The 14,168-nt window shown below is 38.4% G+C and overlaps 1 protein-coding gene across 9 annotated transcripts in view; it reads right to left on the bottom strand.

Moving 5' to 3' along the window:
• Window positions 1-14,168, bottom strand: part of THOC2 (THO complex subunit 2) — a 115,036-nt gene that overhangs the window by 13,245 nt on the left and 87,623 nt on the right. For 3 of the 9 annotated variants that reach the window (XM_060086255.1, XM_060086259.1, XM_060086262.1), the window contains 8 exons: window positions 13,752-13,880; window positions 13,252-13,383; window positions 12,980-13,164; window positions 12,299-12,477; window positions 11,951-12,053; window positions 6,109-6,539; window positions 5,856-5,914; window positions 4,315-4,446 (listed from right to left, as the gene is read on the bottom strand). In XM_060086255.1, coding sequence (XP_059942238.1) covers window positions 4,315-4,446; window positions 5,856-5,914; window positions 6,109-6,539; window positions 11,951-12,053; window positions 12,299-12,477; window positions 12,980-13,164; window positions 13,252-13,383; window positions 13,752-13,880 — 1,350 coding nt within the window. The remainder of the gene's footprint in view (window positions 1-4,314; window positions 4,447-5,855; window positions 5,915-6,108; window positions 6,540-11,950; window positions 12,054-12,298; window positions 12,478-12,979; window positions 13,165-13,251; window positions 13,384-13,751; window positions 13,881-14,168) is intronic. The other 6 variants (XM_060086260.1, XM_060086263.1, XM_060086261.1 and 3 more) reach the window with 4 other exon arrangements.

Raw genomic sequence — 14,168 nt, 5'->3', positions numbered from 1 at the left:
GCCTTCAAAGACAGCTCGAAAGCCATCAGCACTTCAACATTCCCTCAACTCCACAAATCACTGTCCAGTGAACTCTTATTTTATATTAACCTTTTTTGTGGCAGGAATTCCCAATTAATTTCATGTCATTTATTTTTGTCCATAACATAGTTTACAGGATGGTAGGGGAGCTAATGTGCCTTTTCTACTTTTACACACTTCCTAGTGTCTTGTACACATAGTGAGTACTCAATACATGTTTGATGAATAAAATTAATGATTTGTTAAACTGATCTGCATGTAGCGTTGTTGGATTTGGGTTTTTTTTAATTTGTTTTTATTCCTGATACTACTGGATCCTGTTTTTTATTGGCTTTTATCCTTGACATTGAGATCATTAGATCCAAAAAAACAATTTGACTGATCTTCAAAATCTGTTTATGAGACCACTGCCACACTGACCTTTTTAAGGCTACAATGTATAAAGATGGCCTCACATGTAGGTTCAGGTTTGGTTGGTTGTAAATCCTTGTTTTAAGATGATGAACAGAATTAAAAGCTGAATTTTATTTTGAGGTGGTTATTGCTGCCCTCAGAAATTACAGAGAAGCTTGGTTCAAAGGAGCATGCTTTTGGGCTTCCCTGGTGGCGCAGTGGTTGAGAGTCCGCCTGCCGATACAGGGGACACGGGTTTGTGCCCCGGTCCGGGAAGATCCCACATGCCGTGGAGTGGCTAGGCCCGTAAGCCATGGCCACTGAGCCTGCGCATCCAGAGCCTGTGCTCCACAACGGGAGAGGCCGCAACAGTGAGAGGCCCGCATACCACAAAAAAAAAAAAAAAAAAAAATTTTGTTTGTGATTACAAATAAGCACGTGCACACACATACACATACACACACACACACACACACACGCACACACACACACACCCCTCCACAATAATGAAGTTAAGTGTACCTAACTTGAATTCTGTATTGCAGGGAATTGGGAATCCTAGAAATTCTTAGTTTAGAAATGTACCAATTCTATTCCTTCTTTCTACCCTTCTAAGAATAGTTCTGATCACAATACTCTTTTCCACAAAAACATACAGTCTCTCATTGCGTACGGAATAAAATGCATATTCCTTAGCTTGGGTATTCCAAGCTCTTCACAACCCTTGCACAATTCTGCCCTACTATGGAGTGACCCAATGTACTCTAGGCTGCGGCTACCGCTGCTCCCTAACACCCTGTGCTTCCCAGCAGTTCTCTTCACCAGAATGGCTGCTCATATTTATCTTAATCTCTTAAACTCCTACTTTGCCTTCAAAGACAGCTCGAAAGCCATCAGCACTTCAACATTCCCTCAACTCCACAAATCACTGTCCAGTGAACTCTTATTTTATATTAACCTTTTTTGTGGCAGGAATTCCCAATTAATTTCATGTCATTTATTTTTGTCCATAACATAGTTTACAGGATGGTAGGGGAGCTAATGTGCCTTTTCTACTTTTACACACTTCCTAGTGTCTTGTACACATAGTGAGTACTCAATACACGTTTGATGAATAAAATTAATGATTTGTTAAACTGATCTGCATGTAGTGTTGTTGGATTTGGGTTTTTTTAATTTGTTTTTATTCCTGATACTACTGGATCCTGTTTTTTATTGGCTTTTATCCTTGACATTGAGATCATTAGATCCAAAAAAACAATTTGACTGATCTTCAAAATCTGTTTATGAGACCACTGCCACACTGACCTTTTTAAGACTACAATGTATAAAGATGGCCTCACATGTAGGTTCAGGTTTGGTTGGTTGTAAATCCTTGTTTTAAGATGATGAACAGAATTAAAAGCTGAATTTTATTTTGAGGTGGTTATTGCTGCCCTCAGAAATTACAGAGAAGCTTGGTTTAAAGGAGCATGCTTTGGGGCTTCCCTGGTGGTGTAGTGGTTGAGAGTCCGCCTGCCGATGCAGGGGACACGGGTTCGTGCCCCGGTCTGGGAGCATCCCACATGCCGCAGAGCGGCTGGGCTCATGAGCCATGGCCGCTGGGCCTGTGCGTCCGGAGCCTGTGCTCCGCAACGGGAAAGGCCACAACAGTGAGAGGCCCGCGTACCACAAAGAAAAAAAAAAAAAAGGAGCAAGGTGAACTGACAGAAAAGATTTGGATACTAAACTAGAATCCCACTTGAAAAGCCAAGTCCATGTGTATTACAAAGTGAAAATAGTGACTAGTTTAGTAAAAAAGAGGATCCTAGGGGCAAAGTATAACTTAAAAGGTCAAACTAGAGCAGGGAAACATTTTTATATGTACGATGACAAAGTAACCTGAAAAAATAGACACATACCTTTCAAATCCTCTAAAAAGTAAAAGCTACCACAGAAAGTTTAAATTATAGATCATTAATTTTAGAGAGCACTCAAAGTCCAGTGAAATTTTTTTTCTAAGACATTCATATGCTATTAAACTTTCTTACACACACAAAAAATCAACATCAACTACTATGCAGACCAGTAAACTTTGGATGCTTTACCAAGTCCAAAGGCATAAGAGTTCATTTCAAATATTTACTGAATACCTAATCATATTGCCAGGTATCATACTAAGCACTAAGGATCTGAAAAGTGGTATGAGCTGCAATTTTTACAAGGGTATTCATATGCCATTTTCAAAATTTTCTGGTTGAGTGTGGAATAAATCTATTGAATTTTAAATGCCTACAAAATCACCATCTTTTTTTAAAGCAGGGCAGGGGGATCATTATAATTTAAAAAATAAGACAAACACACGAAAGAAGAACCCTTTCAACTACTATTGAAATGGGTCCTAAGAATCAAGGAACCATATTTTTTTTGGAAATTTTTATTTTCATTCTGGTAAGAACACTTGAGGAACCTTAATTTTAGTCCAAGTTTTGGTACCAACAAGTTATATGCCACTGGGAAAAGATCAAGAACTTTATTCTCTTATTTGTTAAAAAAGACACTGCCACCTGCCCTACCTATCTCACAGCACTGTGATGAGTATGAAATGAGATAACATATGTTTATCTCATATGTTTTATTTTCAAAAGGCTTTCACAAATGTAAGGAACCATAATCTTCATCATTGCTTAGAAAATCCAGTTAACTATAACAGCAGGTTTTCAACTGCTTCAAAATATGTTTCAGGAAATAAATATTCACAAGGTAACAGATTAATCCATGAATTTAAAGTACTCCACACAAGCCACTGATGGTTAAGACTGACATACATACACAATCCCACTCTGGTTATGAAAACCTACTATACTGGAATACATATTCAATTTGGCAAATAAAGAGTTTTACTTTAAAAGGAAGCATTCACAGTACAACTGATTCTCTTTTGATTAATACAGTATATTCTCAAAACAATGCTACAATTTTAGGACACAGGCACATTAGCTAATCTAAACTGTTAAAAATTAGTGCTTACTTGCCCAATAGCCACAGACATTTCATTATAAAGCTAATAGTTCTAAAAGCAGTTAGTACTGTCAACTGGGTTTATTTTAAAATATCATTTTTTACTGGTCCAACAGTAAGGAATCATACTTAGCAGATATAAGCGGAGGCAAAGTAGAAAATCAAAGTGAAACAGGGTACAAATTTTATAATAATAAAGACAAAATAACATGAACATTGGACAATTCAACTATAACCATGAAATGAATGAACTCTGTAATAAGATACACAAACTGCACACTATTTTTAGTAGCAGAATACTCAAGAAAGTAGAGTAATAGGCAAGAATTAATACTGACATGTAAACACAACCATCAAGTTGAGTATTCCCCTCCAGGAGAATGATTAGTTTACATTAACCATATTTCTTGATAATATGCTACAACTACCAAAAAGGTAGCTCAGCAGAGGCGATATAAAGATTTTTATGGGTTAAGATGGGCTCAGTTTTTAGAACAGTTATGTGAATGCATCAGATATATTTTTTGGCCTTTTGGGTCATCTAAAAAAGTTAGAAAACAGCCTGACAGATTTGTTTTGAGAAATTAAATAAGCCTACTTCTCAAAAGAAACCAACAACTCCTTCCTCAAATCTTAAACTTACTTTCAGATTTTGAAGCATAAAAGGATAATGCATAACAGCAAGGAGAGATTATAGAAGGGTTGCCACATTACACACATTTTATAACAATTTCATTAAAAGGGACCATTGTCATCCATTGTTTCAGTTTGTGACAGGTGTTTTTAAAAGTTATTCCACTAGCTTACTGAATTTACTAGGGTGAGGGTACCTACTAAATAAATGAAGTAAAGAATTTTTCTTTGTTTTACTTAGGCATGATGATTTTAAAAGACTCAAACCTTTGCTGAAGATTCCTTGAGTTCGATGAGACTGTCCTGTAGAAAATGAATGGAGATGACAGGTGAGCTGGCATAGTTCTCAGAACCCAGAGGAATTTTGGGAAGTATGGCTGTAACCTGGAAACAAACCAGCTACTTCTTGTGAGGATAAATCTCGTGATGTCATTGTTATATGAATATCAACAGTAAAAAACAAAAGCAAAACTATGTAATGGAATTGTAATGTTTAAAAAAAAACTAAATTATATGTACTCGTTGTAACAAACAAAAATCTTTCTCTGCTCAGAATTTTAAAATAAATGTCAATGCCACATTTTTCATAACACTGTATTTAAACTACAGATAATGGTAAGAGGCTTAAGAAAGCAAAACATTTTTTCTCCACAAAAAGTTTAAAATAGTGGAGATCACTGTGCAAGAACAATATTGCCTTATATCTTCATAGTTTTTCTTTAATAGGGAGGTTTCAAATTTTCCTTTACTTGTGACTCCACCATAAATATATACACATTTTATCCTAGCCAGAAAACTCAGTGGCATTACATTAACAAGAAAACAAAATGTATTTATAAAAGAGTAACCACTTTTTTTTGGCAAAGTGCCTCTAACGATGAATCTCATACCTCGTAAAAAAAAAAAAAAAAGCACTTAAAAAAAGAAAGAAAATGAAATCAATTACGGTATTCAACCACAGTGCTCTTGATGAAGAATTAGTTAACTTACAGGTTTAAAAGTTCAACGTACTGCAAATTCAAAGATTCCATGAAATTACATGAGTTTAGAATTAAAATTAAATATGGAGCAAGGAATGGCTACCCTGAGTCTTCAAGAAGGCTACACCCACGATTTTGTGCTGCAGTTGAATGCCTGGGGTTTGTCTTTGCTGGGTGGTAGGATTGGATGCCACATCTGCTTTTATCGTAACGCAAGGTTCAACTTGTTGGGAACCCAATGGGTATAAACAAACCTCCAAGGGAAGATACAACAGAAGCTGCATGCTCACTGAATATACACAACTACAGGAGAACTGATCACCAAGGAGACTTTAAAATGGAACTCCTTTCAAGACTCCTTCTTAGAAGGCACACATCGGTATGATGCTCATCAAGAAGCTTGATGGATTCAGAGGTATCTTGTTTATCCTGTATCATCCAGGAAGTCTTCAGTGCTATATATTCTTCAATATTTATGCCGAAAAATAGGCTTCATTCTGCTGAAAAGATTCATTTGCTTGTAGCTACCACTGCACTCCAAAAAAGACTGCTTAAAGCAGTGAGGCACTTCTGGGTAAAATTTCTCTTGCACTTTGAAACACTACAAAATTAGTGCTAGGTCCTTGAAGTTTTAATATTTTTATAAGAAAAATACTCAATAGGAAAAAAATATCAGTCCACCAATATGTAAAAAATTCGTTTTCTAATGCAATATAAAACCTCCAGTGGCTCCAGTGCATACTTGGCACAAGACTTGAAGGAAGTCAGGACACGTATTCCAAACAGGTGAGCCTAACATGGACGCTGCCTTCCTCAGGCTATACTAACCTTTACTGTTGAGCAATGTGATGGAGAAGGGTAGGTATCAATTTTGCGACGTTTTAGTTCTGTTGGGATGAAAAGAAATAGTCACAATAAGGTATGTTTCCACTTTTTTCCACACACTTAAAAAAAATCACCAACTTCTAAGGTTATCAAGTATTAGTTCCCCTTACTAAAGTCCCTAGATAACTTGCCATAATAACATGAACCAACTTTATATTACAACAACCAAAGGTAAACAAATATAAAACAAACTTGCCCCTTTCAACCTCTGCAATATCTGATCGGGGAACAGGTGACTTCAAGGACACAGAAACTGGTGTTTTCTCTCCTCCTTTAAGGCTTTCCTTTAATTTCATTTCCTTTGCTATATCTCTCTCTCTGGATGGCTCCTTCTCTCTTTCCTTTTCTTGAGTCGACTTTGATTCTGCATTGGGGACAGTGGTCTTGAATTTCTCATCTTTAGCTTTTTCTTCCTTCTTGAATTTTTCTTTCTCTTTGTCAGACTTAGGTGTTCTTTCCTTCGTCTCTCTTGCTTTTTCATCTTTACTTGGCCGTTCTTCCTTCGGTTTTTCTTTACCATCTTTACCAAGTACTCGGGCCTCTGGAGTAGTAGCTGGAGTCTTTTCTTTTTTCTCTTTTTCTTTCTCTTTCCCTTTTTCTTTGTCATTTTCTTTAACAGCTTTGCTGCTTAAGAATAAAAACATGACATTTTAAGACAAATGGTCATCAAATATATTCAACGTTAAAAATCATAAAGCGTTTCTTACTGACTTAAAAAATTCTAGAACTGGGATTTGGGAAGATGGCGGAAGAGTAAGACACGGAGATCACCTTCCTCCCCACAGATACATCAGAAATACATCTACACGTGGAACAACTCCTACAGAACACCTACTGAACACTGGCAGAAGACCTCAGACCCCCCAAAAGGCAAGAAAGTCCCCACGTACCTGGGTAGGGCAAGAGAAAAAAGAATAAACAGAGACAAAAGAATAGGGACGGGACCTGCACCAGTGGGAGGGAGCTGTGAAGGAGGAAAGGTTTCCACACACTAGAAGCCCCTTCGCGGGCAGAGACTGCGGGTGGTGGAGGGGGAAAGCTTCAGAGCCGCGGAGGAGAGCACAGCAACAGGGGGGCGGAGGGCAAAGCGGAGAGATTCCCGCACAGAGGATCGGTGCCGACCGGCACTCACCAGCCCGAGAGGCTTGTCTGCTCACCCGCCAGGGCGGGCGGGGCTGGGAGCTGAGGCTCCGGCTTCGGTCCAAGCGCAGGGAGAGGACTGGGGTTGGCGGCGTGAACACAGCCTGCAGGGGGTTAGTGCACCACGGCTAGCCGGGAGGGAGTCCGGGAAAAGGTCTGGAGCTGCCGAAGAGGCAAGAGACTTTCATCCCTCTTTGTTTCCTGGTGCACGAGGAGAGGGGATTAAGAGCGCTGCTTAAAGGAGCTCCAGAGATGGGCGCGAGCCGCGGCTAAAAGTGCGGACCCCAGAGACGGGCATGAGACACTAAGGCTGCTGCTGCCGCCACCAAGAAGCCTGTGTGCAAGCACAGGTCACTCTCCACACCCCCCTTCCGGGGAGCCTGTGCAGCTCGCCACTGCCAGGGTCCCAGGATCCAGGGACAACCTCCCCGGGAGAACGCACGGTGCCTCAGGCTGGTGCAACGTCCCGCTGGCCTCTGCTGCCACAGGCTCGCCCCGCATCCGTACCCCTCCCTCCCCCTGGCCTGAGTGAGCCACAGTCCCCGAAGCAGTTGATCCTTTAACCCCGTCCTGTCTGAGCGAAGAACAGATGCCCTCTGGCGACCTACACGCAGAGGCGGGGCCAAATCCAAAGCTGAACCCCGGAAGCTGTGCGAACAAAGAAGAGAAAGGGAAATCTCTCCCAGCAGCCTCAGAAGCAACTTGATGTACCCTGCATCTGTGGAATACATGAATAGACAACGAATCATCCCAAACTGAGGAGGTGTACTTTGAGAGCAAGGTTTATTATTTTTTCACCTTTTCCTCTTTTTGTGAGTGTGTATGTGTATGCTTCTGTGTGAGATTCTGCCTGCATAGCTTTCCTTCCACCATTTGTCCTAGGGTTCTATCCATCCGTTTTATTTTTCTTAATAATTATTTTTTATTTTAATAACTTTATTTTATTTTATCTTCTTTCTTTGTTTCCTTCCTTCCCTCCTTCCTCCCTTCCTCTCTCTCTCTCTCTCTCTCTCTCTTTCTTTCTACTTTTGCTCCCTTTTATTCTGAGCCGTGTGGATGAAAGGCTCTTGGTGCTGCAGCCAGCAGTCAGTGCTGTGCCTCTGAGGTGGGAGAGCCAACTTCAGGACACTGGTCCACAAGAGACCTCCCAGCTCCACATAATATCAAACGGTGAAAATCTCCCGGAGATCTCCATCTCAACACCAGCACCCAGCTTCACTCAATGACCAGCAAGCTGCAGTGCTCGACACCCTATGCCAAACAACCAGCAAGACAGGAACACAACCCCACCCATTAGCAGAGAGGCTGCCTAAAATCATAATAAGTCCACAGACACCCCAAAACACACCACCAGATGTGGACCTGCCCACCAGAAAGACAAGATCCAGCCTCATCCACCAGAACACAGGCACTAGTCCCCTCCACCAGGAAGCCTACACAACCCACTGAACCAACTTTAGCCACTGGGGACAGACACCAAAAACAACAGGAACTACAAACCTGCAGCCTACAAAAAGGAGACCCCAAACACAGTAACATAAGCACAATGAGAAGACAGAGAAACACACAGCAGATGAAGGAGCAAGGTAAAAACCCACCAGACCTAATAAAGGAAGAGAAAATAGGCAGTCTACCTGAAAAAGAATTCAGAATAATGATAGTAAAGATGATCCAAAATCTTGGAAACAGAATAGACAACATGAAAGAAACATTTAACAAGGACCTAGAAGAACTAAAGATGAAATAAGAAACGATGAACAACACAATAAATGAAATTAAAAATACTCTAGATGGGATCAATAGCAGAATAACTGAGGCAGAAGAACGGATAAGTGACCTGGAAGATAAAATAGTGGAAATAACTACTGCAGAGCAGAATAAAGAAAAAAGAATGAAAAGAACTGAGGACAGTCTCAGAGACCTCTGGGACAACATTAAATGCACCAACATTCGGATTATAGGGGTCCCAGAAGAAGAAGAGAAAAAGAAAGGGACTGAGAAAATATTTGAAGAGACTATAGTTGAAAACTTCCCTAATATGGGAAAGGAAATAGTTAATCAAGTCCAGGAAGCACAGAGAGTCCCATACAGGAGAACTCCAAGGAGAAATATGCCAAGACACATATTAAACTGCCAAAAATTAAATACAAAGAAAACATATTAAAAGCAGCAAGGGAAAAACAACAAATAACACACAAGGGAATCCCCATAAGGTTAACAGCTGATCTTTCAGCAGAAACTCTGCAAGCCAGAAGGGACTGGCAGGACATATTTCAAGTGATGAAGGAGAAAAACCTGCAACCATGATTACTCTACCCAGCAAGGATCTCATGCAGATTTGATGGAGAAATTAAAACCTTTACAGACAAGCAAAAGCTAAGAGAATTCAGCACCACCAAACCAGCTTTACAACAAATGCTAAAGGAACTTCTCTAGGCAAGAAACACAAGAGAAGGAAAAGAACTACAAAGCGAACCCAAAACAATTAAGAAAATGGGAATAGGAACATACATATCGATAATTACCTTAAATGTAAATGGACTAAATGCTCCCACCAAAAGACACAGATTGGCTGAATGGATACAAAAACAAGACCCATATATATGGTCTCTACAAGAGACCCACTTCAGACCTAGAGACACATACAGACTGAAAGTAAGGGGATGGAAAAAGATATTCCATGCAAATGGAAACCAAAAGAAAGCTGGAGTACCAATTCTCATATCAGACAAAATACACTTTAAAATAAAGACTATTAGAAGAGACAAAGAAGGACACTACATAATGATCAAGGGATCGATCCAAGAAGAAGATATAACAATTGTAAATATTTATGCACCCAACATAGGAGCACCTCAATACATAAGGCAAGTGCTAACATAGATACAAAAATCCTCGACAAAATACCAGCAAATAGAATCCAAAAGCACATTAAAAGGATCATACACCATGACCTAAATATAAGGCCAGACACTATCAAACTCTTAGAGGAAAACATAGGCAGAACACTCTTTGACATAAATCACAGCAAGATCTTTTTTGATTCACCTCCTAGAGAAATGGAAATAAAAACAAAAATAAACAAATGGGACCTAATGAAACTTCAAAGCTTTTGCACAGCAAAGGAAACCATAAACAAGACCAAAAGACAACCCTCAGAATGGGAGAAAATATTTGCAAATGAAGCAACTGACAAAGGATTAATCTCCAAAATTTATAAGCAGCTCATGCAGCTCAATAACAAAAAGACAAACAACCCAATCCAAAAATGGGCAGAAGACCTAAATAGACATTTCTCCACAGAAGATATACAGACTGCCAACAAACACATGAAAGAATGCTCAACATCATTAATCATTAGAGAAATGCAAATCAAAACTACAATGAGATATCATCTCACACCAGTCAGAATGGCCATCATCAAAAAATCTAGAAACAATAAATGCTGGAGAGGGTGTGGAGAAAAGGGAACACTCTTGCACTGCTGGTGGGAATGTGAATTGGTACAGCCACTATGGAGAACAGTACGGAGGTTCCTTAAAAAACTACAAATAGAACTACCATATGACCCAGCAATCCCACTACTGGGCATATACCCTGAGAAAACCATAATTTAAAAAGAGTCATGGATCAAAATGTTCACTGAAGCTCTATTTACAATAGCCAGGAGATGGAAACAACGTAAGTGTCCATCATCGGATGAACAGATAAAGAAGATGTGGCCCATATATACAATGGAATATTACTCAGCCATAAAAAGAAATGAAATTGAGCTATTTGTAATGAGGTTGATGGACCTAGAGTCTGTCATACAGAGTGAAGGAAGTCAAAGAGAAAGACAAATACCGTATGCTAACACATATATATGGAATTTAAGAAAATAAATGTCATGAAGAACCTAGGGGTAAGACAGGAATAAAGACACAGACCTACTAGAGAATGGACTTGAGGATATGGGGAGGGGGAAGGGTAAGCTGTGACAAAGCGAGAGAGTGGCATGGACATATATACACTACCAAACTTAAATTAGATAGCTAGTGGGAAGCAGCCGCATAGCACAGGGAGATCAGCTCGGTGCTTTTTGACCACCTAGAGGAGTGGGATAGGGAGGGCAGGAGGGAGGGAGATGCAAGAAGGAAGAGATATGGGAACATATGTATATGTATAACTGGTTCACTTTGTTATAAAGCAGAAACTAACACACCATTGTAAAGCAATTATACTCCAATAAAGATGTAAAAAAAAAGAAAGAGCTGAATGCAGAATGAAAAAAATCATATAAACAATTGAATAAATGCTGCTTAAAAATGAAAAAAAAATTCTAGAACTACGAGTAGCCCTTTAAAAACTAAAGGACAACTTTAAGACAAGTAAAAAGCAAGTACTTCTTTATCCAGTAAATAATAACCAAATTCACAAATACCAGATTAAAAAAGAATAATTAAAGTGATGTTAGGCCCTTTTTTTGTACATGTTCATAACCTTTGAAGATTACAAAGTAACAACCAAAAACTATCCCATAAGCCAACCAAGGGTGCTACCATCAGGAACTGGATTACTTGGCTGGATGGATCACTGGTCTAAATTAGTAGGCTTCGTTCACGTTAATTATTCTTACCCAGATTGTACACAGCATACACTCAATCCTAAAATTTTTTTTAACTTCACTACATACATTCCCCTGCATATCCCAGCAGAGGAAACAAAGTCAGCTGCAGCATTATACAAAACGAGAGAATGGTAAGCACATCATCAAAATAGCAGTATAGACAAAATTTCTAAGTCCAACAAAAATGACTTCCATAGTATTCATCTATCACCCTCTGTCATTCATGTCTAATGAGGTTGCTTAATCATATAAGAATTCCAAATTTTGACATACAGCACAGTGTTCCTACCTGTTAGAGCCACTATTTCCATTGCTTGAATTCCCTTTTGGTGTGGCATTAGAAGCTTTATTAACTGCTTTCACACCACACTGAGATCTCTCCCTTGATTTATCTGAAATAAAGGTAAGGTTTTATTTGACAAGCCCCTAGATGTAAATAAGCTACAATTGCACAGCAAAATGATTAGAGACTAGATAGAAAGAAACAAAGGGCTGATCACTTCTTGACAGTTACATACTCCTACTTAGGGAATTAAAAAGTAACACTAAGCCAGCATTTTACTTGTCATGTGATACAAAACATTTCAGTTTGCTGAAACAAAATGTATTACTTATAAATTTCTACAAATAAGCATACCAGTCTCATCGTTACTGCTTTCATCCGATTTAGATGCACTTCCTGTTGACGATGAAGAAAGCCCACTACAAGGCCCATTTTGTATACTGGCAATTGCATTCCTCGGAGGGGGGTCTTTGTGATGAAACTCATTTTCAGGTATCATGTATGACTTTCTACTTTTCAACTGCCCAGAGTAGCTGAAAGTCGCACAAAGTGTTTAAATATACAAATACACATCAAAAGGCACAAACATGGGGTTTAAAAGAATAAAATTAGCAAGTTATTCACTCTGCTACTTGATTCCAGAGAATAAAAAATATTAATTTTCAGTAAGTTCCTGAATGTCTTTATAAGAGAACCTAGATGCTTTCTTAAAAATTTCAATGTAAACTAATCCTTCAACTAAAATGCCTTTTTTCCACTATTGAAGATTTGATAACTCAACTGATGATAACATTACATTTCCTCCAAACCAGGATATACTATATATGATTTTTGAAACTATCATCCAGTATAGACCGGAAGCTGATAATCAGAAGTGACAACTCTCACCAGCCTGTGGGAACATGATTGCATAATCTCCCATAATCTCCTGAAGTAAGGCAGAAGATAAACTTCAACACTGTAAGACATTTTAAAGTCTTCAGAATCCTTCTGTAATCTAGTCTCATAAATCACATTAAAGTATAATTGTGTTACCCCATAGCCAATGCATATAGATCTGGCCTCTTCTCTTTTTCCTCTTGGCAGATTTTATGCACTCTTCTTTCCAAAGCCTGACCCAGATTCAAAACTTTTGGGTACCAAGGAAGTATTTTTGTTAGCACAATCAAGATATTCCTGATGTGAGTATATTCGCCTGTTTCAAGGCAATGTACCGATGCCTACAACAAACATTTTAAGATCTGTTATTAAAAAAGTATAAGTATGAAGAGAAAAAACCACCTTTGAGAAATACAATTTTTTCTTACCTTGGTTAGTTTGTAATGCCATTTATGTACAACGTGTCGAAAATTTTCATAGTCTAATTGATCAGCTTTATTTCCACCATCAAAACCAGTTGCCCGTAATATAGTAAGAAATCCTGGATAATTTCCACATTCCTAAGGGCAAAAAATAGGCTGTCACTTTTAAAGAAAAATTCTGTCCCCCAAAATAGTAGAAGCTAAAACTTAAGTAGACTAGATTAATGTAACGATTCCATGTGAAAACATAAATGTGTATTTTGAATTATAGGTAGTTTTCACAGAAAGATTCACCTTATTCAATGACATTAATTTGAAATGTCAGTTTGAGATAGGATAAAAATATAGCATTTTTTAAATAATGAATGAATTGTGCTTAAATTTTAAACATTGTTTTACAACTGAATCTTAAACTCAGCTTCCCTTTTAAAGCTGAATCCAGAGCTTACTGGAAGCGGTCATTATATACATGGTAAATGGGTAAAATGTAAGAGTATTTGTCATACCTTTTCATATGTGGCTCTATCACTGTGCCACCTGGTTACAGTCTCTAACATGCAGCAAAGGAATCTCCCATATCGACTAGCTTCATTTTCAGTACAGCTTGCGACTGTGTAAATTATATCAGAGAAAACCTATAGAAAACAATGTGTGAAAAATCAAATCAAATCAAGGTCAAAATTAGTTCAAAATATTAAAAGATCATGTAATAGCAAATCATAATAAACAGGTAAGTTTAGTCAAAATGCATCTTCCCCTTTTATGTTCACAATTCCAGAGACCTTTAAAGATTCTGCCTTTTGTGAGGAAATAGCACATTCATAAAGCAACAATAAGAACAACAACAAAAAAAACACTTTTATAAAGAAAGCTGATTTACAATGAGGGAAGAAAAAAACTATCATTATTATTACAACATAACT

Source organism: Mesoplodon densirostris, chromosome X (genome assembly GCF_025265405.1).
Source record: "Mesoplodon densirostris isolate mMesDen1 chromosome X, mMesDen1 primary haplotype, whole genome shotgun sequence".
NCBI lineage: Eukaryota > Metazoa > Chordata > Mammalia > Artiodactyla > Ziphiidae > Mesoplodon > Mesoplodon densirostris.
Note: the sequence above shows the minus strand (reverse complement) of the source record. Positions and strands in the feature narration are given on the sequence as shown.